Genomic DNA, 23,680 nt, shown 5'->3' on the forward strand with positions numbered 1-23,680 from the left:
TACTTCATTCTTAACCCAGATTCCTCAAGCACCCAATTCAAAACCCCTAACCCTGAACTATTTGTAGGTGTACGTTTTGAATTTTTAAAGCATAAGGTATAGACAGGATTAGAAGCTTTGAAGTTTGCACATAATGCCAGGACGGATTATGTTGCTACTAGGAGTCTCTGGAGAGCCTTCAGAAGAGAGATCAATTCTAACTTTCTGAAGCTTCAAAAAGCTTGTGAAGCAGAAGCTCCTGGTCCTTCTGGTTTTCTCAGGGATTTTGAAGATAGCTATTTCTTTCCCATTGGGAGCTGGAAATCTCTTGAGGAAAAAGAATTAGTTGATGAGCTTGAAGAGGTGCATCCTTTTGCTATGGTCATGTGGAAGCCTCATTACCACGTTCTGACTGGAGACTTTCAGTCCATATTCAACTGGCTAAGAGAGAATCCCTCTGTTAATGCACTAGATATGGTATATCCAGAAGTTGAATATCCATCAGAACCAGTTGCTCCAACACCTCCACAGAATTTGGCTAACATTCTTCTGGCTCTAGAGAATCCAGATGCTGCTATCCTTACTCCTGTATATGCTAAAGATGCTTCTGAATCAGAAGCTGGTGATGAGGATCAAGATTTTGAGACTCATTCTGCTGAGAAATCTCCTGCTAAGGAAAATCAAGATGATGTTCTCATGGTCGACGCTGCAGTTGAGAATCCTCCTGTCATGGATAATAGCTTTGATGCTTCTTCTGCTGGACCTTCTGTTTTGATAAACACCATGAAGGCTCTTCAACAGAATCAAGCTGATCTAGCTTCTATTTTTGGAAAAGCATGAGGATACTCAAAATGAGTTCAGATCATTCATGAAGATGCAGACAGAAGACACTACTGAGTTTAAAAACCTTCTGACCATGTTAGCTAATAAGCTTGGCTAGTCGTGGTCTGTCTTGGTCTTAGTTGTTTTCTTGTTTTTCTGCATATGTTTCTTGCATATGCTTCTATCCCTTTTGTACTTCTGATATTTCTTTATCAATGAAATCATTATCTTCTTCACTTTATGTGTCTTTTATCATCTGAATCTTTTAATGCTTTTTGATGTTATGACAAAAAGGGGGAGAAACATGATAATTGATTTGGTTTATTATATCAGTTGCTGGGATTAAGTCTCAACATTTCCTAATATTATTTGCAAGTTCTATGTCCTTGAGATTTTTTGCAGGATTGAAGATATTCTGAAAAAGCTCAACATGAGAAGTAAGTACATGGGAAAAGCAATTCTATAAAGAAGCATGTTCTTGGAAAATTGAAGCAAGCTTAGTGCTGTGAAGCTTCATGATCAGAAGCACTAAGAAAAATGTTCTGATATTCATTCGTAGAATGCTCTGATATATTCTCTTTTGAATACTCTAATACATTTTATTTCTCAAGAATGTTCTGATACATTCATGCTTTGATATTTTTTGTCTAGTATGCTCTGATACATTTCACGATGTAAAGATGCTCTAATACATTCAAGAATGTTCTGGTACAATCAAGCATGCTATTACAAGGAAGAAATTCAAAGCTCTGAAGCTGTCTTATGGAAGCAAGAAGCAGAAGCTCTGAATATTCTGAAGTTCTAGGCAAAGTGAAAGTCTCTACTGAAATGGAAAAATACTCAGGGAAGTCTTTTATTTATAAACTCTTCTAGTATTTATTTCAGGGGGAGATTGTTAATCTCAGGGGGAGACATATTCACACACACTAATTATATGCTTATGCTATAACTGTGATATTGTCTTTTGTCATCTGATATTCAGATTGCAAATTCATATCAATTATATATGTTTTTGTCATCATCAAAAATGGGGAGATTGTTAGAAAAAGATTTGTTCTGATCAATATTCTTGTTTTGATGATAACAATATATATGAATTTTGTATTAGACAATGTGGTACTCTAATCCTTTGCATTTTCCATTTCAGGAAATATATAAAGAGTATGCACAATTCAGCGCTCAGAAGCACTGACTCAGAAGGTTCTGGATGGCTACATCAGAACATGCTCTGGCAAGACATCAGAAGATGGTCAAGCAGAATCAGAACATGGACTATGAAGCATCAGAAGAACATGAAGTCAAAAGCAGAAGCACTTATGTTCTGAATGGTATCACGCTCAAGCACTTCAAAGTCAGAAGACAAGAAGATGCTCTGCACCAAGCTGATTGACTCTGATATTCAAACGTTGTATTCACAAATATGAGATCAGAAGCAAGTACAAGATGACAGGCTATTAAGTCTAATCTCTGACTGACAAAAGGAACGTTAGATGCTACAAAAGGCAAAGTCAGTAAAAGCAGCAAAAGCATGGCTCGAGGTAGTTGACAAAAGTGTAAAACATTAAATGCAGCGATGTACTATTCACGCAATGCATTAAATGCAATCCAATTGTCATCTTCTCAAACGCCTATAAATATGGAAGTTCTGATCAGAAGCAGCTAACCAACTCTTGCAAAAATACTGAAACGCTGTTGAAATCAAAGCTCACGAACTTCATCTTCAACCTCAAAAACTCTTGTAATATTTAGTGAGTGTTAAGCTTAGAACTTAAGAGAAATATCATTGTTGTGATTATAGCTTTCTAAGAAGCATTTCATACTCTTGTAACATTTATTTTACATTGATTGTAAAAGGTTCCTAGAGTGATCAGTTAGATCAGTAGACTCTAGAAGACTTAGAGGTTATCTAAGTGGTGATTTCCTAGAGTGATCAGGTTGTGATCATTATACTCTAGAAGATTTAGAGGTTATCTAAGTGGAAAACCATTGTAATCAGATTGATTAGTGGATTAAATCCTCAGTTGAGGTAAATCACTCTAAGGGGGTGGACTGGAGTAGTTTCGTTAACAACGAACCAGGATAAAAATAATTGTGTTCATTGTTTTTATCTTAAGAGTTTTTAAAGTCACACTTATTCAACCCCCCCCCCCTTTCTAAGTGTTTTTCTATCCTTCAGAATCCACGCATCGCGCAGGTAGATGTCTAGTTGTGTTAAAGCGGATGTACAACATGTATACTTAAAAAGGAGTTAAGTTTTGGTTATCGCTCAGCTCAATAAGGTTTGTTTCGTTTTAGTTCACTCATCATTAAAGGATTTTAAGTGGAGATTATTATTCTCTGTTTGAATATGTTTTGATGATTAACTAAACAATATTAGATATTCTAAACATCATTAAGGAATTGACTTGAATAAAAAGTGTTATATGATTCAAAGTGTAAAAGTGTTTTTATCTTATTCAAATGATGTTGTAAATAGTGATGCATCTCTCTTATTATTAAAATCAATACACCCACTCAAAAATAGTTTTTAGACACGTCTCTTTCAAAACCTCTTAAGAAAAAATTGGAAATGAATTTTTAACTTTGATAATTAATTATGGTTTGTAGATAATCGATTATGAGACATTTCTCGCCCCATAATTGATAATTTATGTGTCATAATAAATTTGGAAACGTATAGTTGAGAAAAAGATTAAGGTGCATTACAAAAGCATATGATTTGAATAATTGATTATAGATATGCCATAATCGATTATGGACTGAATACAAACTTGTTTTCTTTGTGTTCTTTTTTACAGAAATTTATGTCAAGTTAACTATATAAAAGACTCTGGTGATCATTTATAAAATACACCAACTGACTTAAAACCTTACAAAAAGTCTTTTCTCCATTTCACACTCTGTTTTACAATTTTCACACTTTGATCTTATTAAATAGGCTTGTTCTCTTAAAATTCTAAAATTTAAAAGTTGTAAGTTTAAGTTGTGTTAAGAGTTTGGTGTAAAGGTTTCAAGCTTAACATGTGTTAAAATTTTGATAAATAGTGAAAGTCTCAAGATGCTCTCCTTGAGAGATGTACCTAAGCCATATGAATTGGGCCAAACTAGGATAAACTCTTGCGCACTCTTTCCTTTCTATCTTGTCTCATATATTTTCTAGTTATTTATCTTAAATATTTTTCCTCATTTTTCTTTTGCGCAAAACTCTTTAGAAAGCCTTTATTTCTTAATGTTTTTTTATATACACACAATTCAACCCCACCCTTTTATGCTTGAAGTCATTTTTCAAACAGTGACATTAAACCTAACTATTTTGTACTAAATAATTATCTCAAGAGGCAAGGTGACTTCAAACTATTCATTATAAGTAGGATTGGTGAGGAAGAGAGAAAAAAGTTGATTATATATATATATATATATATATATATATATATATATATATATATATATATATATATATATATATATATATATATATATATATATATATATATATAAAAGTAGGATTTATATCTTTTTGTTTATCAATACTGAGGTATATGAATGAAAGAAGAACTTGAGAAGGAACATGAAAGTATTCTGGCAACAAGTGTCAAACTTATACATTATCATAAAAGTAGCTAAACTCGTGTTTTTCTTAAAAATAATTTTAAAGATTTTTCCTTGTGGACAAGAAAAGGTTCAAGTTTGGGGTTGTGATGACAGTTTGTCATTGCATTTTTATAGTATAAATTTTAGTCAAATTATGATCTTTTTACTGTTAATTCATTTATGTTTTTGTAGGTTTTAATACAGATTTTGAAGAGGCGTGAAAAAGACCAACCTAAAGCAACATCATCCTAACTAGAAAAATTCTTTGGAATTTTATTATGAAAGTTATGATGAAAAAATAAAGAGAGGACTTGTACATAAGAAAAGGAAGAAAAAGCAGAGAAATTGCAACAAAAAAAAAGTAAAAAAGTGTTGCACCTAAGTCATAGAAAAAAAAAGTTATAACAAAAGGATGAAATATTTAAAATAACTATTTAAACAAAAAATTTCATTTGAAGCTTTTTGAAATTGTATTCCTAAAGGGAGAGATGTTGGACATAATGTCTTGAGACAATGTGTACAATGAAAATATGACAATATAGTTTATACAAGATGAGGAAGCATAAAAGAAATAAAGGAAACAATATTTTTTAACCCAATTCAGTGTAAACCATACCTATATTTGGGAGGCATGCAACACAAGAAAGGAAATTCATTCCTCTATATTACAAAGTGTCTTAGATGAACAAACCCCTTGTTCAATGCTCCTCTTCTTAATTCTATCCTAGTGTCTTTCGATTTAGGACTACTCCTAAATATAAGAACCCCCTCTCTCTTTCTCTCAATCACTAATCCCAAATGATCAACTTCAATAAACAACTTTAAGAATATTGAATTACAACTCAACTAAACAAACCAAACTCTATGCTTTAAGATATAAATGAAAGCGCTAGAGTGGTGTATAAGAAACACAAACAAAAGACTCAAGTAAACCTAGCACAAATATATTCAATCCTATCTCACACCCTAAATGATAAGGCGAGAGTCTCCTTAAATAGAAATGCAATTATGGGTTTTTTCTCCTTTTTATAATTGATTTGATTTCGTCCATAATTATAGCTGAAACAGTTGAATTTGATTTGCTCCACAAAAGTCTCTAACAAAATATATGATTTGTTTTTAATTCATATTCAAATTTAAATCTCCAATTAAATTGAGTTGATCTTCAAACAGTTGTCAAACAAATCACACAAACGCAATGCTAAACAATAGCAATAAATATGATAGAATCTCAACTAGAATTTCTCTCCTAAAAATGCGACATTATTGGCGTGATGAACTAGGTCTAGATGTTACACACATGTTTGAACATTGTGTCCCACATGTGTACCTTCTGCATCAGAACAACTTAAACACTCTATGTTGTTTTACATAATGCGGTTTATTCATAAGGAGCATCATTTTTTTAAAAAAAATTGTAAATTTTTTTCAAACAAAAATATGTAGCACTATAAAAATAATTTTTAAATAAATGAAACATACATGCCTAATATCTTGTGTTTAATGCATTTTCTTGTCTAAAAAATTGGGGGATCAATCTAGATAACAATTCAGTACTAATCGTAGATATTTTTATTGGAATTAAATATTGTTTGGAGGTTATTTATGATTTCTAGATGTAGGACATATTCTATTGTGACATATGTATTTTATGTTCGATCAAATGTTTTTTGGTTGCAACTTTGCCTTAGACATGGGAGAATTATAATCAGACAAATTGGCTTACACAACGAGAAGAGATTAACTACATGTAAAAGGGAAAATTCTAAAGGAGGCTTAATCGTTTCCCTTATCATAAGTTTTACCTTTAGTTTAGCTAGCAAATTTTACAGATATCCACACAACCAATTCAGTCGTGCTACGCGGACCCCCTGTTTGCATTATGTCATTTATGTTTCTAATAATAAATATAATTAATTCACTCTTGTTGAGATAAAAACAACTTGTATGAAAAAGATATAAATTTACTCACCACTTGTGATTTTTATTTGCAAAAATTATCCTAGACTTCTATTTTTAGTCCAATAGAACTTACAATGACTTTGATTGGGCCATTGAATCATATGATATAAGGTCCACTTTTGTCTCTTGAATTAACTTTATTCCTAATCTCTTCTCTCAAAATTCATAGAAACAACATTTGGTAGCCAAATTAAGTGTAGAAGCAGAATATAGAGAACTTGCCCATACCACTTCTAAATTGCATTGGTTGGAATCCTTATTAGATGAGTCATGCATTCTTTTTCTTACTCCTACTTTGTTGTTTACAACTTATGTGTTTTCTTATTACAACTTAACTGTGTTCTTATTATCTCTTATTTACATGCTAGAACAAAAACATATTAAACTTATTATCCATTTTGTTATAAAAAGGATTGTGTCTACACAAGCTGCACATCAAGCATGTCTTAGCATCTGCACAAATTGCAGATACTTTAACCAAATATCTTTATACTCTACTATTAAAAATTAAAGAGCAAACTTACGGTTATTTCAAGATAGTCACCATAGTTTTATAGAGAAGTATTATCACATTAAAAAAATTCTAATATCTATCACTTATTATTAAACAAGTTTGAAGTTAATTAGTAATGATTGTTCTTGAATAACAAACTTTCTCTTTTGTACTTTATGATTATTGCTCTAATATAAAAGAAGAAGCATAGCTTGTAGTAAGCTGATAATTTTTATTATAATATTCAATAAAATTATTTTTTTGAATATTTTTATTAAAGGTGAATAACCTATAACCATGTAAGAGGTTGGGGAAAAAAGTAATGTTCCCTAATAAATAAAGGTTTTTTTATGGTGGCATCATGGTAGAGTGACAAGTAAAACACTCTATTTATTTAAACATCCATAGCTAACATTCAAGGATCACAAGTTACTAAATTGAGGGAGAGAATATGGTCCATTAATAATACCATCAGCAATCAATTTGTATGCCGCCTCAGTCAAATGAATACCATCCCACCCAATATATCGAGAAGGATCGTCACAAGAAATCACGCCTGGTTTTCCACAAGGTTTTGAAGCATTGTAATTATATGAACCTCCCATTCCACAACATGTTTGGAGTCCTATAAAACCTGCACTGGCATCGAGTTAAAAATCATAACACTAGTTATGAAAGAATATCTTAGACTAACTCATTTTATATAAACACTAAATCCTTAAAGAGTATACTAACCTCACTTTACTGTTTCTAAATATATATTTCTAAAAGTTAAAGAAGCAACAAATTAGAGACTTAGGAAGTAATTTACTTTAGAAGTTGAGTGTTGGTTTACCAAATTTTGTTGGAAACTGGTATAGTGGCAATGCAGCATTGTAATAGTCAGCATATATGATATTAGCATGAGGATGAATTTCTCGAAGCTTATATATCTTATATTGGAGCTTCTGGTTATAATATTTAGCAAGTTTGTTTAGCCACTTCAAACAACCGAATGAGTCATATTGGTTACCATCCTTGGTTTCATAAAGGGTTAAATATAATGCATTGCATCCTAGTGGCAAATTCCCAGGGACCAATAGTGTGCGTGCCCCTAGATCAATCAACTCCTATGAAAATATAAAATACAACTTATGTACGCTTGAAAAAAATGAAATTCAAACAGAAATTTATTCATACACTGTAATAGAGAGAAAACAATCTTACATTGATTGATGAAGTTATTACTTTGATTACATCTGGCACATATGTACTAACCTCTTCTATGCTCTTCCGTATAAATAAGGGATAGTTGAAGTCATTGCCTCCAATCTCTCCCACAAGAAATAATGAGTTTTTAAGAATATCATGGCAGCCTACAAGATTGCACTTCAATTCATTAACTTAACTGAATTGACTTAAGTTATATTATTGATTCATTTTTAATCAATAATTGTTGTGTTGATTCTAAGCGTGTGAGCTATTTGTGCACAAGTGTGAGTTGGAAGTTCCACATTAGTTAGAAAAATGGAGCTTGAACACTTTACAAGTGAAAGAATCCATACACCTATCACCTTAAGATTTTGGGTAAATATGTGGTGTCTCTCTCACTTAATAATTGCTCTTGACCCTATGTGGATGCTCTGTTTTGACCCAATTGTGGTATTAGAGCCGATAATTCAAAAGTAAAGGACTGACTCCTTATATTGAAAGTATTCCTGACATGGTGGTGGTTAGACGAAGTGTCTCACTGAAGTGACTATGATGTGGTAAGAGTGTCAATAAATGTACAAGTATATATAGATGAATGAGCTTCCGCTTGAGGGATGACAATACAAGTGTTTGTGGATGAAATAACTTCCGCTTGAGGAGAAACATAGTGGATGGACTCACACTCGAGGGGAGTATTTTTGCACAATCATCAACAACATTAGAAGAAATGATGCTTTTGGGCCATTTTATGTCGTATTAAAAACATCATGCAATATTTCTAATTTAATCTCAACTTGACAAAGTGTGAGCACACATTAATTGAAATTGCTCAATTGGTATCTTCTTAATTTTAATGTTTTGTCAAAAAAAATTATTTGGAATAAAATTCTGGTATTGTATTTTGTGTGTATTCATATAATCCGTTTATTTGATTAGAATTGTACCTTGAGTTACCCTCTCATTCAATAAATTTTATTTGAACTCATGCCATTGTGTTTTGAATGAACAGTTAGAAAACTTAAAATAAGCTGGTCAAAGTCAACATCTTGTGTGTGTCTTGAATGACAAAGTTAGAAAACTTAAAACAAGATTTTTTTGAAGCTTGATTCAAATCAAACATCAATTTAAAATTTGGATTTTGCCACTCTCAAGTTTATTCGAATCAAGGATATGTATGACTTGAATATCAATACTCCTTGAGTCGAATCACACCTCCTTTTGACTCAAATAATGACTACTCACTATTCTTTAAAAAAATCATGATTCGGATCACTCTTTTGTCTGACTTGAATCATAAGTGCAAACCATGACTCAAATAAAAATGGAAAACTTTTCATTTTATTACCTTGATTCAAGTCATTCTTTTTGTTGAATCAAATCATAACCTCATGATTTGACTTAACTCATTAGTATTTTTTCTCAACTTTTTGTGCCAAACCTCTAGTACCTATATAAATAGTTTTTATCTTTTATTCCAAATAAAATAATTCACTTTGATGTGAGATCAAATCCTCATTTTAAAAAATGCTTTAGAAAAAACACAAGAGAGTTTTTTCTTTCACCAAAGCTCTTCCACCTTGTTTTGACCTTGTGAAAAACTTCTTAGAATGTTGATCTCTTGATATCTAACTTGTGTTGCGTGAGATTAGTTAGATAACCTTCATCATCTTCAACCATGAACAAAGAAACCATTTTTGTGGCGCTCAACTCTAAAGATTTAGTCTGAGTGGTAGATCCAAGATACATTAGGGAATCTAATGTTTTTTTGATAAAGTTTTGTTGTGTGTATTAGGATAAAGAATCGTTTTGTATCTATGGTATCTGAATATTGACATCCAACAAGGTAAGATTTTCTCTATACTCCATGGAAAACTTCAGTAGAATCAATTAAATATTAGTGCAAAACAAAGATGGGAATCGGTATGGCTGAGTAAAGGTCACTGCAGAACAAAAAATTGAAGCATGATTTTTGTGTCTTGCAAAATTTTTGTATCAAGATCAAGTGAAGATATTGAAATGATTTGCAATTTCAGTGTTCTTCTATAATAGAAGGGAGAATCAATTTAGACTTGTGTTGGCTAAAGCGATTAGCTTGTAGTATTCATTAGTGTACTAAAAATATTCTTGTATTAATTTTATAAAATAGTGAAAGACCCTACAATTCATCAATGGTGAAACCATTGAAGAGTAGACTAAGCTCTAGCGAGGAAGAATGAGTTGAACCTCTATAAGTCTGGTGTACATTTTTCTTCTCCTTAACTCTTTTACATTTTTGCATAGTATTGCATGTCTTAGTATATTTTTCATTTTAGAATATCATGTCATTAGAGTTTTACCTTACTTATATAGTGATTTATTGTATAAGATTAGGTCTATGATGGATCTAGTCCATTGATTATTCTATCTTTCTTTCATAATTGTAAAGACTTTTAATTTTAGATTGAACAACCCGTGATCAAAATTCTATTTAAACCACGTGCAAAAATTGAATTATGAAATTGTTGTATTTCTTGTCAAAGAAACTTCACTTACTTCGATTTTGTTTATTTTTTACTATCTATTGTAATTGTGAAAAACATTGAAACAAATCATTTTCAATATATCTGCTATATTTTCCATCCGCAATTGTTATCTGCATAACGTCTCGTAAAATTCTAATTTGTTAAAAGTAAACAATCTTGAAAATTATTTTAGGGGATCAATATAATAAATTCAACCCCCAGACCATCTTATTCTCATATTATCCACCAATAATTGGCCTAAGAACTGGTCTTTTATCATGTCCTACGACTTCAAAAATTGAGGATATGGTTAAAATGATCCAAATGACGTGTTCAATAGAATTCTCAGTTTTTTAAGCGAAGTTGATACATTTAGAAGTCGTCATGCTATTTGTTTGATATCATTAATTAAATAACCTAGGATTGTGTGCCCCTTCAAGCTTTTGTCTTTCATGGACGCTTATTCAGGGTACAATTAGATACCAATGGAACCCAAGAATGCACGAGGACAACATTTACGACCGATTTTGTTACAAGGTAATGTCTTTCTTGCTAAAAAATGAAGGTGTAACATATTAGTGAATAAGGAATAAAAGGACACATGTATCGGAGGTGTACATAGACAACATGATAGTGAAATCTAGTAAAAAAGAAGCTCATTTTGCCCATTAGAAGGTCATGTTTAGAAAAGTCTAAATACTAAGGCTTTGTTTGAAATGACAAAATTTTGAGCTTATAGTTTATAAGCTCATATAAAAATAAAAGACTTGTTTTATAACAGTTTATAACTTATTTTTCAGACGCAAAGTTAACTATTATAAGTTATTTTGCAAAAACAACATCAATGATTTGAATTTCTAATTACTTTTTTATAATCGAACTAGATCTTAAATATGCATTTTGATAATATTTATTTATTATTTTGAGATATTATATTATTTTTTAGGCTTAATTGCAATTTCGGTCCCCCTATTATTCATTTTTTAAGATTTTGGTCCCTCTATTTTAAAATCCGGAATTTTAGTCCCTTTATTTTAGTTTTTTGAGGATTTTGATCCCTCTGCAAATTCGAAGGCAATTTTTAATAAAATGTAATTCACATTGATGTCATGTTCAACATAAATCTTAAATAAAAATAGCTATTTTTGAAAAAATCACTGCTGAACTAGCACTGACACATCATCAATAAGAGTGTCATTTCATTTAAAATTACTTTTGAATTCGCAGGGGGACCAAAATCCTCAAAAAACTAAAATATAGGGACTAAAATTCCGGATTTTAAAATAGAGGGACCAAAACCCAAAAAAATAAATAATAGAGTGATCAAAATTACAATTAAGTCTATTTTTTATTATTTAACATTAATAATCACTAGTTTAATATAATCTATATTTTTATTATTTTATATGTTTTAAACATAATTCTAGCATTATTATTTTCAATATTAATTAAAAGTATATCATATTATTTTTGTATTAAATTTAGCTTAGAATAGTATTAATAGAATTTTATTTAACTACAGTTTTGATTCTCCTATTTCACCTAATTCACGAAATTGGTTCCAGTTATTATAAAATTAAACTATTTTCATCTTTCTCTCATACTTTTGTACTTAAAATTAACGATGTTTCTAATATTCAATAGAAAATTTCTTGTGAAACATGACAAATCATCGTATATAAACTTATTGTAAAACTTTATAGATAAAGATATAAGTTTAAAAAACGAACATCTCATCGATTTTCTATAAAAATACGTGAGAGAGATCAAAACTGTTTGAATTTTAAATAGTAGACTAATTTTGTAAATTAGGTAAAATAGGAAGACTAAAACTAGAACTTAACCTAGATTTTTTATAATTGTAATTTACATCAATTGAAAATCTTTTCGAACTAAATCAATTTAACTTAAAGGCATCGATTTTTATTCAAAATTATCTAAATCGGGTTAAAACACATGTGAATGTAATCTTTAGATGAAATGATATTTTATTCTAAAATAATTTCAAACCCCAACTCAAACACTCTTATTTAAGATAATTTATAAATGAAGTTCTATGCACGTCAATGTAAAAAATTATATACTATCAATTCCTCACTATTATCTGTTTGTATCATTTTATAGATATAGATTGTTATGCAGCATTCAAGGCCCAATAGAAACAAGAGACAATCTGTTATGTTAAGAGATTTCGTTTTACATTAAGGAGGTGTTATTAGTCATTTTTATTTATTAGTATGTTTTAATTAAATGCTGGGTTGTTACCCATGGCCCAATAGTATGCAAAACCCTACTATATAATATGTACGTTGCCTCCTTCATGAAATCAAGAAGAAAAGTTTGTTTTATTTCATTGTCTTTTTATGTATCTTAGATCTAGATTTCTAACACAAGTCTATCATTGGTGCTTTCATTGATCCTTCTCTACCCTCCCATGGCTCCTCCTAAGCCACCCAACCCATCTTCCAAAGAGATTTTGGAGGAAGCTCTCCAAATTTCTACCTTGAACCTTAACAATGCTTTGGCTGAAAATCAAGAGAACATGGATGAAAGGTTTGCTCATTTTACGGATGTATCTACCAAAAAGGTGGAGGAAATTCATTCACGGATGGATAAGGAAAAGGAGGTGGAAGATTCACGGTTTGATGCGGTCATGGATACACTTCATAAAGCTCTACGCCGTGACTCTATTCCTAAATCCACCGCGGCTGCCACTCTAACAGCCAGTTCTTCAGGTACTAATCCATCATCTTCTTCCATTTCTTTTGGTTCACCACCTTTTACCCATGTCTTCACTCCTACCAACTCCCCATTAAAGACTACTACCACCTCCAACACAAAAACACCCACACAGCCACCATACCAGTCCCAGCAGTTTTCGTCTTCCTGTACCCTACCTACCCAATCTGCTACATCCATACCTACCGTACTCACAACCTCACAACCCACTACCGTGACTTCACACACTGCTGTACCTATCCCTACCATACCCACATCCACCCAACCACCACAAACTTCCACTCAATCTATCTACACTATTCCTACTGGTCTGTCTGCAGCTTTCTCACCTACCCCATTTCCACCTTACCCACCTTATCTTAATTCCCAATCTGTCTTTATCCCAAATCAGAATTTTCACGCCCCTTTTCCACAACCAGATTTATTCCAACCACCCCCACATTTACCTCCCTTACCCCCGTTACGGTCCCCAAAATTAGAGCTACCCCTCTTTGATGGTTCCAATCCATTGGATTGGCTTTTCCAAGCTGAACAATTTTTTGGCTTTTACAATATTCCTCCTGAAAACCGATTATCTCTCACCTCCTTTTATATGAAAGGAGATGCTTTAGGGTGGTTTAAATGGATGTACCAGAATCATTTTTTAACTGATTGGGGTGGTTTTACAAGAGCTTTAGAATTGCGATTTGGGCCTTCAACATTTGAAAACCACCAAGCAGAATTGTTTTAGTTGAAACAAATAGGGTCTGTGATGGAATACCAAACTAAGTTTGAGCAGTTAGGTAACAAAGTGGTAGGCCTGCCTGCAGATGCTATATTAAATTGTTTTATCTCGGGACTACAACAAGACATTCAACACGAACTAGCTATTCACAAACCAACCACAATTTCCCAGGCTATTGGCCTTGCCAAGCTGATTAAAGCTAAAATTAGAGAATCAAAATCCAGATTTTCCAAACAATTCTCATCAACATACTCAAAACCCACGTCTTCTAATCCCAGCCCTCAACCCTTTAAAAACCAACCACTCACACCAAACAACCCCCCTTTCCAAAAAAACAACAATACTCAACATTCCAAAATTCCCATTCGCAAATTAACCCAAGCCCAACTCCAAGAACGACGTGCCCAAGGCCTGTGTTTTAATTGTGATGAAAAGTTCTTTACCGGTCATAAATGCACCACTAACAGATTCCTTATTCTACTGGCTGATGATGAACCTAATTCAGAATTATTAGAAGAGGAAGACCCCACAGATGTGTTAACAGAACCTAATTTGGTTGACACTTATTTCCAGCTTTCTCCCCAAGCAGTATCGGGCCAGTTTTCCCCAAAAACACTCAAATTTCAAGGTTCACTTGCTGGCTTACCAGTTATGGTACTGGTTGACACAGGCAGCACCCACAATATTATGCAGCCAAGGCTAGCTCACCACTTAAATCTTAAAACTACACCTATCAATCATTTTTCAGTTATGGTGGGAAATGGGTCTCATTTGCAATGTGAAGGTTTTTGTGATAATGTGGAAATCATGCTACAAAACAAACCATTTACCTTACCATTTTACCTATTACCAATTGAAGGGGCAGACATAGTGTTGGGCATGGCTTGGCTAAGAACATTAGGCCCAATTCAAGCGGATTTCTCCATTCCTTCCCTTACCTTTCATCATCTCACCAAACCAATCACTTTAACCGGTGACACCAGTTCATTTCCAACCCACACCTCCTACCACCAACTAAAACAACTCATTCACACCGATGCCATTGCATCATTCCACCTACTAATCATGGAACCCAGCAAACAACCACACTTAACTAATTGTCCCAAACCTGAAGTTTCTGATTTGCCCACACTACCCACCCAAATTACCAAACTGTTAACAGAATTCCAAACTATCTTTCAAACGCCAAAGGGACTACCTCCTCAACGCACCCATGACCACCACATTAACCTTTTACCGCACACTCCCCCAATAAATGTCAAACCCTATCGTTACCCTCATTCAAAAAAGGATGCCATGACAACCCTAATACAACAAATGCTCGAAGATGGCACTATCATACCTAGTACTAGCCCTTTCTCCTCACCTGTTTTATTAGTCAAAAAGAAGGATGGAACTTGGCGTTTCTGTGTGGATTACCGCGCATTAAATGCAGTTACTATTAAAGACAGATTTCCTATTCCTACAATTGATGAACTCTTAGACGAGTTGGGATCAGCCACCATTTTTACCAAGATAGATTTGTGTTCAGGTTATCATCAGATCAGGGATGCATCGAAAGACACATATAAAATAGCTTTTTGAACTTTTGATGGACATTACGAATTTTTAGTGATGCCCTTTGGGCTTACTAACGGTCCTTCCACTTTTCAATCGGCCATGAATGATCTTTTGAGGCCTTACCTAAGGCGGTTTGTCCTAGTTTTTTTTGACGACATTTTGATTTACAGTGCTAATTTTAGTGAGCATATTAAACACTTGCAGGTTATTTTTCAGTTGTTAGCAGCTAACAAATTTTTTGTGAAGTTATCTAAGTGTGTGTTTGCAGCTCATCAAATTGATTTCTTAGGCCACGTAATTTCGGCGAGTGGTGTTGCACCCGATTTAGAAAAAGTAAAAGCTATACTAGACTGGCCACAGCCACGTTCACTCTTGGCTCTCCGCGGTTTTTTGGGCCTCACCGGATTTTATCGTCGATTTGTTCGAAATTACGCCTCTCTCGCCGCTCTGCTCACTGATTTGTTACGTTCCACTAAGTTTGTATGGAGTACAGAGGCTGAGTCAGCCTTTACAAATCTCAAAAACAACATGACCGACATGGCGGTCTTGATTCTACCTAATTTTACAAAGCCCTTCAATATTGACACTGATGCATCAGGGGTTGCCATTGGCGCGGTACTCTCTCAAGACGGACATCCCATCGCATTCTTCAGTAAGAAATTATGTCCTCGCATGCAAGCGGCGTCAGTATATGTTCGTGAGATGCTGGCAATCACCGAATCTGTTAAGAAATGGCGTCAGTACCTCATAGGTCACAAGTTTAACATCTATACGGACCAGAAGAGCTTAAGAGATTTGTTATTACAACGAATACAAACACCAGAACAACAGCGTTGGACAGCTAAATTACAAGGTTTTGACTTTGAGATATTTTACAAACCTGGTAAAGCAAACTTGGTCGCAGATGCCTTGAGCAGGAAATTTGAGAAGGAGGCGCCCTTACTGCTTGCATTATCTTCCCCTGTTCGAGATCTCTTCACCACCCTGAAAATTTTTTACAAGTTTGATACTGTGGGTCAGAATTTGGTCACCATGGTTGGCCAAAATAACGTTGATTACTCATTTTCCCAGGGTCTACTGTATTACAAAAAGAGAGTGTTCATACCTGATCTTCAGAATCTTCGTTGGCAGGTCCTCAGCGAATACCACAACACTCCTGAAGGTGGACATTCAGGGGTCAAAGCCACTTTAGCACGCATCAGATCCTCGTTTTGTTGGCCAGGGATGTCCCTTGCAGTAACCAAAATGGTTAAACACTGCCCTAATTGCCAACACAACAAGTATGATACGCAAAAAAAAAGGGTTTATTACAACCACTTCCAGTACCAGATAAAGTATGGGAGGATATAACCATGGACTTTATAACAAACTTACCAAACTCTTACGGACATACGGTTGTTTGGGTCCTTTGCGATCGGCTGAGTAAGTTTGTTCACTTCATCGCTCTCCCCACACATTTTTCAGCAAAGGATTTGGCTGCGCGTTTTACAGTAGACATCTTCCGTCTTCATGGTATCCCCAGATCTATCATCTCTGACCGTGATCCATTATTTCTCAGCAAATTTTGGAAACATTTTTTTCGCCTCCAAGGGACACACCTGAAATACTCAACAGCTTATCACCCAGAGAATGACGGTCAGACAGAAGTAGTGAATAGGTCATTAGAAACTTACCTGCGGTGTTTGGCTGGTAATTATCCACGCAAATGGCATAAGTTCTTGCATCTGGCGGAATATTGGTACAACACATCTGTTCACACGGCGATTCAGATGTCACCATTCAAAGCCCTTTACGGTCGCGACCCACCAAGGTTGTTGGACTACGTCACAGGATCTGCTACTGAGGAGTCACTGGATCTCACCTTACAACAACAACAGACAGTTCTTAATGAGCTAAAAGCCAACCTCAAAAAGAGTCGAGTCAGCATGGAAAAACAAGCTAATACAAAGCGGCGACTGTTTACCTTTCAAGAAGGGGATCTGGTTTTGTTGAAGCTCCAACCATACCGTCAGTCTACGGTTGAGCGTCGTGGTTCTCAGAAATTAGCCAAAAGGTTCTTCGGCCCTTATCGTATCATCAAGAAGGTGGGTACCGTCGATTATATGTTAGATCTACCGTCTTCGTCACGTATTCACCCAGTGGTGCATGTCTCCTTGTTGAAACCTTATCATGGCGAAGCGCCGAAGACGGTTTTACAACAGTTACCAGCGCCATACTTGAGCCCGTTCACCGTCAAGAACCTGGAAAATCAAAACCCCAAAGAAAACAACACGGTTAGTTCATCCAAACAGCAAGATCTGGTCTTAGATTCATCAACAGCAACTCAAGATATAAATGGACCTACAAATGAACAGAAGACGGACGAGATCCAGGGAGAAAAGAGCGTACAAAGAAGAAGCTCTGTGAACAGGACCGAGGGTGAGAGCACGGCGATTTCAGTTTCAGATGAGAAGGTTTCTAAAAGGTGGGAGATGGAAGACGAGTTTAATCCTTATGTTATGAATAAAGGTACAAGTAAAGTGCAAAGTAGAGATAACTTGGTACTTGGTAACGTTACGAACTCGTGTTCCAAGATTTCAAAACGCGTGGGCAGACAAAACAGCTGTAATCCCTCAGAGCACACTGCCCAAGGTAAAGACTTATCTCCAACGGGCCAATCACAATCGTCCATTCAGATTTCCTCTTATCCAGCAAGATTTGTTGCACCGCCCAAGTCTAACACTATCGTGGCCAATTCCTATCCTCCAAAGTTTCTGGATTCATCAACCATGCAAACCCAAACTTCGTCTGGCCCAACAAACAAACAGCCCAATCGCGTGTCACAGGATGTGAACCTTGAGGACAAGGTTCTTTGTGGGCCCGAGGGTAATGTTATGCAGCATTCAAGGCCCAATAGAAACAAGAGACAATCTGTTATGTTAAGAGATTTCGTTTTACATTAAGGAGGTGCTATTAGTAATTTTTATTTATTAGTATGTTTTAATTAAATGCTGGGTTGTTACCCATGGCCCAATAGTATGCAAAACCCTACTATATAATATGTACGTTGCCTCCTTCATGAAATCAAGAAGAAAAGTTTGTTTTATTTCATTGTCTTTTTATGTATCTTAGATCTAGATTTCTAACACAAGTCTATCATAGATGGTTAAAATAAAAGTTAAATTTCTCCTAATATCTAACGTTTATGATTAATTGATCGTGTAAAATTCTTTTACATTGTCAGTGCATAATTAAATTTTTTATAAATATAAATTTATTTTATTTTGTTTTGAAACTTTAAAATATCGTCAATATAAATTATGAAAGCATTTTGTAGATCATCAATCCAATCCAAGTAATCTAACCTAATACACACATTATAGTTATAAGAATAACTTTTATATTAGCATGGAGTATATGAACAGCTTCTTTTAAATTAAATATTATAATTATGAAAATAACTTTTATATTAGCATGGAGTATAAGAACAATTTCTTTTAAATTAAAAATAGTTTATTTAAAAGTACATTTGTTACATATTAAAATAAAAGTAATTTTTATATGGCTAATTAGGACATTTCAGAGACTTTACAAAAATATAACTCGTTTAAAAATATTTTCCTTGAAAATTATGCTTGTTAAAATCATTTCTATAGAAGCTTTATTATGGAAAATAAATATATAATTTCAAGCTGATGATGTCTATGAAAAAAATTAATATATGAAGAAAAATAAAAAACTTTTTAAATAATAATTTTCTCTCTTCAATTAAAAATGTTTTTTTTTCAAAAGTAAATTAAAATAGTTTTTTTTTAATTCATAAATCACTTTTTGAGAGAAAACCTTTAAATAATTAAAATATAGAAAACAATTTTTTCAGGTTTAAAAAAAATCGCAAATTTGTTAATTTCTGAGATTGAAGAATTTATAGATAAAAGATACATTGAAAAAAAATCTTATTAAAAAATTTGTTAATTTCTGAGATTGAAGAATTTATAGATAAAAGATGCATTGAAAAAAAATGTTATTAAAAAAATTTGTTAATTTCTGAGATTCGAAGAATTTATTGATAAGTCAAGTTTTCCATAGAAATCAAATCAGCAATGCCCCGCTGCTACTCGGCTCAATAAAATAATAATAATATAAAAAATAACAAAATAGCAAGTTCATAATCACACACTATACTGGAAATTTGGGCTACCCGACCCGCTACGAGCTCGAGTCTTTGGCGGGCCAAATTTAAAAACTTAAAATTTAAACGGGCTAAAATTAAGTTGTCCAAACCCAGTTCTTTCACGGATTTTGGTTATTTAGGCCGGCCTGAATGATATTTAATACTTATTTTTAAAATTAAAAAATTTATATACCATATAATAAAAAGTAAAATATATATGAATATTGAGTATTGAAAATAATATATTTTAACTATATACATACTGTAATATCTAAAATAAACCATCATCACATAAATATACAATTTCAATTAATCAAATAATTAAGATTCAAGTGTAAAGAACTACTCACCCTATTTGATTTAAGAATTAAACTTAATAAATTTAATTTATTCATAATAATTTATTAATTATAAAATGTAGAAAATAATTAACATTACATGTTAATATTTAAAGTTAATCAAACGGATATTGTATCTATCTAAATTAATTCTTTAAATGAGATTGGTGTGAGTGTATTTAAAATAAACGATATTAAGTATGTTAGAATTTATGTTTAAAAAAATTAAATTAAATAAGGGGGCTACCCGCAATCCGGCCGGGCTATCCCGTAACGGGCCGGGCTTAAAAACCCAGATATTAAATGAGCTCAAATATTTGTGTTCAAGCTCGAAATTTTTTACGGGCTTTCAAGTCGGCCCGTTTTAGCAGCTTTATCACACACCATCAAAACAACTAGATAAATTAATAATAAAAATAAATTTTCAATTCAAAGTTTCACCCTTATAATTCTGTTAACCACTTCAATAGTTGTGCGTAGCAATATTTTAAATATTGAGGTGGTCATTAAATCGATGAGAATAATGTGTCATTGGTTCAAATGCTGAATCATTGAATCATCAGTTAAATATTATGATTAAATTGAATAATTCAGTTGAATAAATAAATATTAAAAATTATATAGTTATTAAACCGGTCGAATCAGTTGACTTGTTCTTTAAAAAATATTATCACACCTACAAAATTTTAAAATGTTAAAATATTCATAATTTTACAAGTTTATTCTTATAATATGGTAAATTTATTTAGACAAAATAATTTGTCTAATAAATTTATTTTAAAGAGAGAAAGTTGTTTCATTTTAATTTTTAATATGGCTATTTATATTTTGATTTTATTTTTAAAAAAAATTATCAAAGCGGCGTCGTTTTTCTATTGAAAAATAAATCATTTAATTTGTTGTATCTTCAAAAACGTCGATTCTTCAACTTTTACTTATTTTAGGCAATTCTGGTCGTTTCATACAGGTTGAATAGCTTATCCAATTCAATAATCAGATCAATTTCAAGTTCAACCAGTCAGTTCGATCTAATTTTTAAAACATTGGTGCACAAAAATCAGATACAGAGTTACGGGTTCGAACTTACTCCATTATCTGTTTACTTAAAAAAAAGAATTATAGCTAGGTATGTGATAAAAAAAACATAGCTAAAAAAAGTTTCACACTTATATGTTAAAATCTGGTAAATTTTTTTTAATGTTTTTTAAATAATTTATTGAGAAATGATTTTGTTTATTTTCTTACAGGTGTATTGAGAAATGATCAAAAACAATGAAAAACTTACTTTTTGAAGAATTGCAAAGAGTAGGGAGAAGTTCCTTGAACCAATTCAGCTGAACCGTTAATGAACAATTGGTAGCAACGATATTAACATCCCTCTCTTCAAAGTAACTAACGTTCAATGCAGTCGCTCCTATAACCGCAAAATTCGCTCCTTCATTTGCACTACTATCTTCCAATACACCATTCTTAATTCCTAAATACGGTTTCACCATTGGAACTCCTAATAATTCAGCTGCAAAAAACCATTGAAATTAACAACCTATGAAGCACGGACACCTCGAATTTGACTCCGACACTGACATGACGATCCGATGATAATTTAAAAAATTAATTGTAATCACAAGTATGAGTTCAAGTGTTCGATACAGACACGAACATAAACATTCCTTTTTCAGAGGTGTCGGTGTTACATAGTTAACAACAGTTATTGGCCTAACAAACAAGTATATGTATATAATAAACAAGCAAGCATACCTATGAAATCGATGATGAGCCGTCCATCAGAGCAACGACCAGATGGACGATGAAAGTAGGTTTCGCCGTAGGGAGGTAAGGAACAAAGATTGGGAGAGATGAGTTGCTGGTTGCCGGTGTCGGCTAAGGAATCGCCAAAGCTGAAGATGGAAGAGTAAGTGGGACATGCCGCGGTTAATAACTGCACAGAAGCAGCTATCATAAGAAATAGTAATTGTAATGTCACTGTTCTCCATTTTTGTTTAGAAGTAGCTGCCATGAGAAATGTGAACAAATTGTATTGCACCAACCTTACCTCATATTTAATCTCTTCATTTACTTTATATTATAATGCAAAATTAGGTGTGTGATTGATTGCAAATAATGTCTTAAAGTCGGAATTGTCCCCTCAAAATTGTTTAATATTTTTTTTTAATTTAGACTAGGGGGCCATTTGCTTTTATTTTGGAGTGAAGATAAGGAGAAAAATACCCCATAATCTAATTTTTAGAATAGGGATGTGTTAAGTTCAAGATTAATATTGAGATAAATTGCTATGGACCAATGCTAAGCTATAGTATGTTAGGCTAGCATGCAATCAACTATTCTCTTAACCCTTAACTTGTAACAAAATACGTTGAACTTGAGATAAAAGTCTTTCTAAAAAAGTTTGGAAAGTCTTAATAATATATTAAGCCGGAATTGTCCCCATAAAAATTGTTTAATATTTTTTTAAATTTAGACTAGGGGGCATTTCTTTTTATTTTAGCGTGAAGATAAGGAGAAACTAACCCCATAATCTAATTTTTTGAATAGGGATGTCTTAAGTTCAAGAGTATTATTGAGATAAATTGCTATGGACCAATACTAAGCTATAGTTTGTTAGGCTAGCATGCAATCAACTATACTCTTAACCCTTAACTTGTAAATGAATATTTTGAACTTGACATAAAGGGCTTTCTAAAAAAGTTTGGGAAGTCTAAATAATATATTAAGCCGAGATTGTCCCCACAAGAATTGTTTAATATTTTTAAAATTTAGACTAGGGGGCCATTTCCTTTTATTTTGAAGTGAAGATAAGGAGAAACATACCCCCATAATCTAGTTTTTTGTATAGGGATGTGTTAAGTTCAAAATTAATATTGAGATAAATTGCTATGGACCAATACTAAGCTATAGTATGTTAGGCTAGCAAGCAATCAACTATACTCTTAACCCTTAATTTGTATACTCTTAACCCTTAATTTGTAAATGAATATGTTTAACTTGACATAAAAGCCTTTTTAAAAGAGTGTGGGAAGGTACTCATTGCACCTTTTTTCCAATTTCATAGATGTATCTTCGTACGCACCAAATCTCTATTTCAACCACAGGTTAATTTAGAGATGTATCTTCGAAGGGCTTTGTAGAGGGTGTGTTTAGAGATACAAATCTGAATAAAACTTTTTTTAAATTCAAAAAACTATTTCGGAGATGCACTTTCGAACTAGTGAGCATATTTAAAGCTCGCGCCAGAGTCTCCCTCTTCTCCTTCATTTTTCATAAACTTAAAACTATCTCTTATCTCTATCTCACTATACCCATTTCCAGTTCTCACTCAAGATCAAGTTTTGAAGCAACATTTACTTGTATCTTGTCACTCCCAACTCAATCTAACTTCTGCATTCAACATCAAATCACTTTACACCCTCATCAACACATTTTTGAGTAAGTTTCTCATTTAACTTCTTTTGATTTTTAATTAATGTATTAGCTCAAATAGATTAGTTTTAATGCATTACATAGTATTAGCATTTGAAATAGATTATGTTTATACTCTGTTTATATGATTTGGATGAATTTAGATGATACTTGGATGGCTAGGGCAGTTGCAAAAAAAAATTCCATTGA

The 23,680-nt window shown here is 32.9% G+C and overlaps 1 protein-coding gene across 1 annotated transcript; it reads right to left on the reverse strand.

Annotated features, from left to right (window-relative positions):
* Nucleotides 1–7,101: 7,101 nt before the first annotated feature.
* Nucleotides 7,102–22,086, reverse strand: LOC131644894 (GDSL esterase/lipase At1g28590-like). Its single transcript, XM_058915505.1, has 5 exons — nucleotides 21,812–22,086; nucleotides 21,339–21,569; nucleotides 8,054–8,202; nucleotides 7,683–7,956; nucleotides 7,102–7,481 (listed from the first exon to the last, which is right to left on the reverse strand). Exons 1-5 carry the CDS (start codon nucleotides 22,068–22,070, stop codon nucleotides 7,270–7,272), a joined length of 1,125 nt encoding a protein of 374 aa, XP_058771488.1. The 5' UTR covers nucleotides 22,071–22,086; the 3' UTR covers nucleotides 7,102–7,269.
* Between the last annotated feature and the right edge of the window lie 1,594 nt (nucleotides 22,087–23,680).

Source organism: Vicia villosa, linkage group LG1 (assembly GCF_029867415.1).
Source record: "Vicia villosa cultivar HV-30 ecotype Madison, WI linkage group LG1, Vvil1.0, whole genome shotgun sequence".
Lineage (NCBI taxonomy): Eukaryota > Viridiplantae > Streptophyta > Magnoliopsida > Fabales > Fabaceae > Vicia > Vicia villosa.

Coding starts and splice junctions, on each gene's coding strand:
- LOC131644894 (XM_058915505.1), bottom strand. CDS start 22,070: ATGGCAGCTACTTCTAAACAAAAATGGAGAACAGTGACATTACAATTA. Junction 21,570..21,811: donor GCTCATCATCGATTTCATAG/GTATGCTTGCTT, acceptor GGTTTTTTGCAG/CTGAATTATTAGGAGTTCCA. Junction 7,482..7,682: donor CCAGTTTCCAACAAAATTTG/GTAAACCAACAC, acceptor ATGCCAGTGCAG/GTTTTATAGGACTCCAAACA.